The 6,481-nt window shown below is 35.6% G+C and overlaps 1 protein-coding gene across 1 annotated transcript in view; it reads right to left on the bottom strand.

Annotated features, from left to right (window-relative positions):
* Nucleotides 1–1,535: 1,535 nt before the first annotated feature.
* The window catches only part of camk4 (calcium/calmodulin-dependent protein kinase IV), a 32,528-nt gene continuing 27,582 nt past the window's right edge, over nt 1,536–6,481 (bottom strand). The window contains exons 9-12 of the mRNA XM_042724996.1: nt 6,294–6,369; nt 5,715–5,841; nt 3,605–3,757; nt 1,536–1,767 (exon numbers count right to left, since the gene is read on the bottom strand). Of these exons, the coding sequence (XP_042580930.1) occupies nt 1,603–1,767; nt 3,605–3,757; nt 5,715–5,841; nt 6,294–6,369 (521 nt within the window). The 3' untranslated portion in view covers nt 1,536–1,602. The remainder of the gene's footprint in view (nt 1,768–3,604; nt 3,758–5,714; nt 5,842–6,293; nt 6,370–6,481) is intronic.

The raw sequence follows: 6,481 nt of genomic DNA, 5'->3' as shown, positions 1-6,481 counted from the left end.
ACTGTAGATTGAAACTACAATTTAGAAAATCCATAAAAACTATTAAATAAAAACAAAACAAAAAAAGTCTTCATAAATTAGCCTACTTATTTGGATTTTTTTTTATGAATATGCATAAATGTATATATTCATTTAAGTTTTAAACTTGAACAATTTATAGTTTTAATCTGCCTTTTCAAGAAATGCTGGTTAAAAAACACTGGGAGTATAATATCAACCAGCTACATATACATATAATTAATAATAGTAGCCTATATATCATTAATGAATGATCATAAACCCATTCAGAACTTATGCAGTGATCCAGAAACAGTGACTTTTTTTCTTCTTTATTTCTGCAGGTAATATTCAGTGCTATCTTATTGGCATTTTGAGTCCTTAGATAAGAAACAGGCAGATAAACAAAGTTTTCATGTACAAAGTGACCGTCAAATAGCCTCCAATATCATTATGTTAATTAGACAGCGAGTTTATCTGTAAAATTCAGTGCATTTAAAAAGACAATTGCAGCAGTTAAGATAACATTCCTACATGCAAAACATGAACCCCTTTATATCCACATTACATTCCTTACATGTGATTATCAGATTATCAAACAGCATTCCCTCATACCATACATTACAAGCATGCTTTAAAGAATATTGAATAGGTTAAAAATGATCCTCCATGTTCTTCTATGTGTGTTTAAATCACAGACTCATTAGTAAAGCACAGAATGTTGAGATGAATTGTGTTGCCAGTAAGGCATTTAGATAAAAACCAAATAGTTTTTAATTATTTTAAAGGAAAATTCCTAAATTAACAGAACTTTTTATATGAGATGATAAAAAGTCTGCTTAAAATGAAGAACATTTTGGCACAAGGGAGTGTTTTTCATTGCAATCTGTGTGTGTGTGTGTGTGTGTGTGTGTGTGTGTGTGTGTGTGTCAGATAGGCCTAATATCATGTTCTCAACACAGATTTAAATGAAAGTAAAGAAGAAATCGGCATATCCCTATTTAAGCAAAGTACAATATGCTTATTGTCTAATTTTAAGATGATTTGCTTAGTAGAATTTTTTAAATGTTAATTTTGAATTAATTATAAAAATTTAATTAAATTCTAAGTTGTTGATTTTGTATAATTTTGTTTTAGTGTACGGTTCTTTATTTAACATTTAAAAATATTATGTAAAAAACCTTAACGAATAAAATGATTTCAATAAAAAGCAGCACAAATGTGATTTATACAGCTAAAAAGCTAAATATATCCTTGAAAGTACTATGATAATTTGGCAATTATCTAAAAAAAGCATGATAATATAAATATTAACTGCCATAGATGTAATGATCATCTGAAGACATTTGGTTCTTCTCATTACCATCTAATGATGTTCATTCACTGTACAAAATCCCAAGTTACGGACTTATCAAATGTTGGCATGGTATGGCAACTGGCTGAGTCACAATGTGGGACGTTTCTATAGACAAATAAGTCCGCATGCAGGAGAACCAAACAAAGCCCATCGGTTCTGTCCTTTATGAGCCCCACGCCCAATTGCGAAAAGCAAGGTTCCTTTCTTGAAGGGAAGAAGTTTGAGTTCCAGTGAGGCTCTGTGGAGATCTAAGAGCCTTCATTCTGAATTTGAGGCTGTTCAGTGCCTGGCTGATCCTCTGCTGTCTTCTCTTTGATAGAGGAAGGGCTGCTGTCGGTTTTGTTGCTGTCCGGGTTGCCGTGGCTTCCTGCGCTGCCCAATCGAGATGAAGCTACCACCGCTTTGACCGCTGCCTGCGGAAACATAAACACAGGGGTGTGCATTGTTTAGAATTTCGTAACTTTTATATTCAAGCACATTTTGCTGTATTGATTATTATTTGTTAATGTTTGGGTTTAATTCATGTTAAACAAGCAGTTCGACCAAAAATAGAAATTTGTAATTGAGTTTCTCCATCAGAACAGATTTGGAGAAAAATTTGCATTACATCACTTGCTCACCAATGGATCCTCCACAGTGAATGGGTGCCGTCAGAATGAGAGTCCAAACAGCTGATAAAAACATCACAATAATCCACAAGTAATCCAAATGACTCCAGTACATCAATTAATATCTTGAGAAGAAAAAGAGCTGCGTGTTTGTGAGAAATAAACCCATTATAAAGGCGTTTCAACTTTAAAACATTGTTTCTGGCACACATGCGACTCCATAATCCATAATAATGTTTCGTCCAGTAAAAAAGTCAATCACCTGTTGTCCTTTCCCATCAAAATCCACCAAAATATTTGTTTAAAACTGTTCTGGGCTATTTTTGCTTGTCAACAGTGCTTGATCTGGGTATATTTCACTGAAGAAAGCAATATAGTGGATAGAGGACTCCAAGCTAAGTTTGAAAAGTCTTAATTATGAATTTGTTCATTAGAAACATGCAGCTTTTCATTTCACAGGACATTAATTGATGGACTAGAGTCATGTGGATTATGCATGAAGCTTTTGTCTCGTTGTCAGTATCCACTGGTGAGCAAGTTATATAATGCTTAATTTTTCAAAATCTGTTCCACTCAAGAAAGAAACTCATCTACATCTTGGATGGCCTGAGGGTGAGTAAACTCAGCAAAGTTCATTTTTGGGTGAACTATTCCTTTAAGGAGATGTGTAAATTCTAAGCCACCAGTAGCATCAAACTTGAAAAAAAAAACGTAATTTTTACATTTCTGAGGATGTGTGAGTGATACTTGCTTGTGCACTATGTTTGAATTTTTTAAGCCTTTTTAATATGTTTCTATGTGGCTAATAGGTTATTCTGGCCCCAGTCAAATGTACATATTTCTGATATTCTGGTTTATGGTCTAAAGTCTATGGAACCTTTTTTTGCCAGGAGCAATGCTTTGAGGCTTTTATACATGTTTAAGTTGTGAATAAATTTATCATTGTCAACCATATAAAGCCTGACATATACATATACTCATATAGTATGATAAAGGAAAATATGGAGCTCATAACTGAGGAAAAAAAACCCCACCAAACTAAGAAAAAAATATTCAGTTTTGTGCAGTTGCTAATATTTGTATGTCCAAAAAGTAATATGAAATTCTAAAAGCTAGTAATGTAAATCAGTAAGATATTTATAATGTAGCAGACTATTAACATTAAATGCAGGTAAGTATAAGCTGTCACTCCCCTGTCAAAAAGTCTTAAATGATACTTCTTAGTTTTATGACCAAAGCTCTTAGTTCTTATTGTGGGGGGCAAAACCTATATGCAATACAGTAATGATTGACAGATGTAAAAATAAATGTTCCTCAGAAGCACATCATATTTGATCCTCACATTTTAACTTTAATTTTCCAAAAAATTAAGTGGTTATCTTGTAATATTATTGACTAATTATTTCTTACATTTACTTAATAAAATTCTGTAACCATTTTTCACAACAAAATACACATGTACATGTAGACACCGGGCCAGAGTAACACACAGGGCTACCGGGCACATACTCAGGGCACTGGACCCAGACAATCATGTTAAACATTTAGTGGCCTTAGAAATATGGGTATCAAATATGATACAGTAGGCTTTTGAGGGTTAAAACCTTGATGAAAATGTGTAATTTAGCCAAAATCCTCAAACCTTGAGTTTTCTTCGAGCATTGAACTCCAGGAGTTTCTTCTGAGCCGTGTCCATATGGGTGAAGTTAACAGCCTTTCCAGTCACCCAGGGGTGCTGCAGTGCCTGCTGTGTCGTCAGCCGTTTCTTTGGATCCTGGACAATCAGTTTCTTCACCTGTGAAGCCAAGAAAGATGAGTAACACTTTCAGTAACACTTTCAGCTTACAAATATAGATTTGAAACCCAACATCAGGGTTACTGAACGAGCAAAATGACTGGCAGGCAGAGATGTTTCTGACTGGCGAAATGTTCTTTCCTCCTTTTTTCTTTTTTTCATAAATATGTGTTTTTGGTGATTACAAGTGGTCAGTGCTAAATACAGGCTGGGTTTTCTCATTATTAAAATATTGTGTCTTTACTTGCATCTATGGTTCCATGAAGAATCTTTAACATCCATGGAACCTTCCCATTACCAAAAATGCCTGTTTGCTGAAAGGTTCTTTTTGGAACCCTAAAAGTCCTTGAAGAACCCTTAAAGTCTAATATAGCAATATTCTCTTTGTAAGTAATATTGATTTTACTGTGGTTTAGGGGTGTTGTTAGGCAAAACATGTAGCAGAAATTTATATATGTGTGTGCGCCTAAATAATTCTTCCGCAAAGTTATATAGTTCATTAACATAACTGTAGGCAGTTTTACTGTTGCCAAGCAATGTAGCGGCTTGGTGTACTGAAATAGAATTGAACTGATGTGCTCTCACAGGTGAGTGTTTTTCATACAGTGGCGAACGCAGACCTCCAATTAGAGCTTAACGTTTGAACTATTTTAAAGTATAGAACATAATATACTGTACAGCAGATATTAAAAGGACTTAAAATGCATCAAAATGTTCTTTTTCTGTGTGTGTGTGTGTGTGTGTGTGTGTGTGTGTGTGTGTGTGTGTGTGTGTGTGTTCTGGTATATATGGTTTATGAGGATGTACATATCAGCCATCCTGGTGAACTTTTACCAGTGTGCGATCGAGAGCATCCTGACCAGTTGTATCACAGTCTGGAATGGAAAATGCTCAGTTGCTGACCGTAAGGCACTGCAGAGGGTAGTGAAAACCGCCCAACCCATCACAGGGACACAATGCTGTCTAAGTAGAGCTCGCAGCATTCTTAAGGACTCCCCTCACCCTAACCATAAACTGTTTAACCTCCTGCCCTCTGGGAGGCGCTTCAGGAGCCTCCGGACAAGGACCAGCAGATTCAGGAACAGCTTTTTCCCTACAGCTGTCTCCTTACTGAACTCTGCCCTCTGACAACCCCCCCGCACACACAAAACACACAGACTCCTCATCACTATATCTGGTTTACAAACAAACAAAACAGTTCACTTGTTATTACTTGCACTACTGTCTGTTCATCCAGAATACTTAATAATCCGTTTGCACACTGGAATATTTTCTATGCACGTTATACTGTCCATTGCACTAGTGTAATGATGTTCATAGTTTCTGCTTATAGTGTACATACACTTATTACATAATCCATCTGTGTAGTATGCTCATAGTACACCTATCTGTATATCGTGCTGATAGTATTTAAAATTTAAATTATGTCCATAGTACTACCATATTTGTATATTTATTGTACATTTGTAACATATTGTAAACACTGTATATCCTGTACTTACTGCTTATTGCACTTCTGGTTAAATGCTAACTGCATTTCGTTGCCTTGTACCTCACATGTGCAATGACAATAAAGTTGAATCTAATCTAATATATAGCATCATGGTTACTACAACATAAACATGATGAGGACACTTCCTGTTTTTTGTCCTGCTATTTCTGAAAATCTAAAAATGCTGAATTTTTTGTGTAAGGGGTAGATTTAGGGGTAGGGTAAGTGTAAGGGGTTAGAAAATACAGTTTGTATAGTACTGTATAAAACTATTATGCCAATGCAGAGTCCCTGTAAACCACATATGTAAGTGTGTGTGTGTGTGTGTGTTTGTGTGTGTGTGTGTGTGTGTGTGTGTGTGTGTGTGTGTGTGTGTGTGTGTTTGTGTGTGTGTGTGTTATGTTTTTATACTTAGGGATTTCATGAGGGTTATTAGTGAGTTTATATATATTGAGATTTACTCACAAGGTCCTTGGCATTGAGAGACACATTGTCCCACCAGGGGGAGACAAATTCATATTCACAGTTCAGGATGCGTTTAAACATGTACTGGTCTCCTCTGTCATCAAAAAAGGGCTCAAAACCACATAACCTGTACAGAGAATAGAAACAAAAAAACAGTGCGAGTTTTAACATCAGCTTCACCTCTACAAAGTGGCACTGAACTACAATTTTAAAGAATTATTTTCTTTTTGAATATATTTTAAAATGCAATTTATTTCCGTGATATCAGAAATGAATTTTTAATACCCATTACTTCATTCTTTAGTGTCACATAATGCTTTAGATTTCATTCTAATATGCTGATTATTATCATCTATTGTTTGAAAATGTTCAATTTTTCAGTGAATAACTACTTAAATTCCAGTAAGTCCCTTACAAATGGATGAAATTACACCCAGAAGTTCAAAACGTGCTTCACGCTTTTCACCAGTGAGGCTGATCTGAGACAAAACCAGCGACTGATACAACAGAGAGATTGAATGACTAAGCACAGCATTTGTGTGAAAGAATTACTTTAGACAAGTATGTTGTGTCACTCACAAAATGTACGTGATAACTCCCACAGACCACATGTCAACCTCAGGGCCATAGGCACATCCCCGCAAAATCTCAGGAGCTGAGGGAGAGAACGAAGACAGAACATCAGAAGAAAAGAATAAAGGGGGAGGCGACGCTCTGCTGCACTAATGCAGTAAAAAGAAATTGATGGTAATATGCTGCGCTGATGC

This window comes from Cyprinus carpio, chromosome B5, assembly GCF_018340385.1.
Source record: "Cyprinus carpio isolate SPL01 chromosome B5, ASM1834038v1, whole genome shotgun sequence".
Taxonomy (NCBI): domain Eukaryota; kingdom Metazoa; phylum Chordata; class Actinopteri; order Cypriniformes; family Cyprinidae; genus Cyprinus; species Cyprinus carpio.
This window is presented reverse-complemented; position numbering and strand designations above follow the sequence as displayed.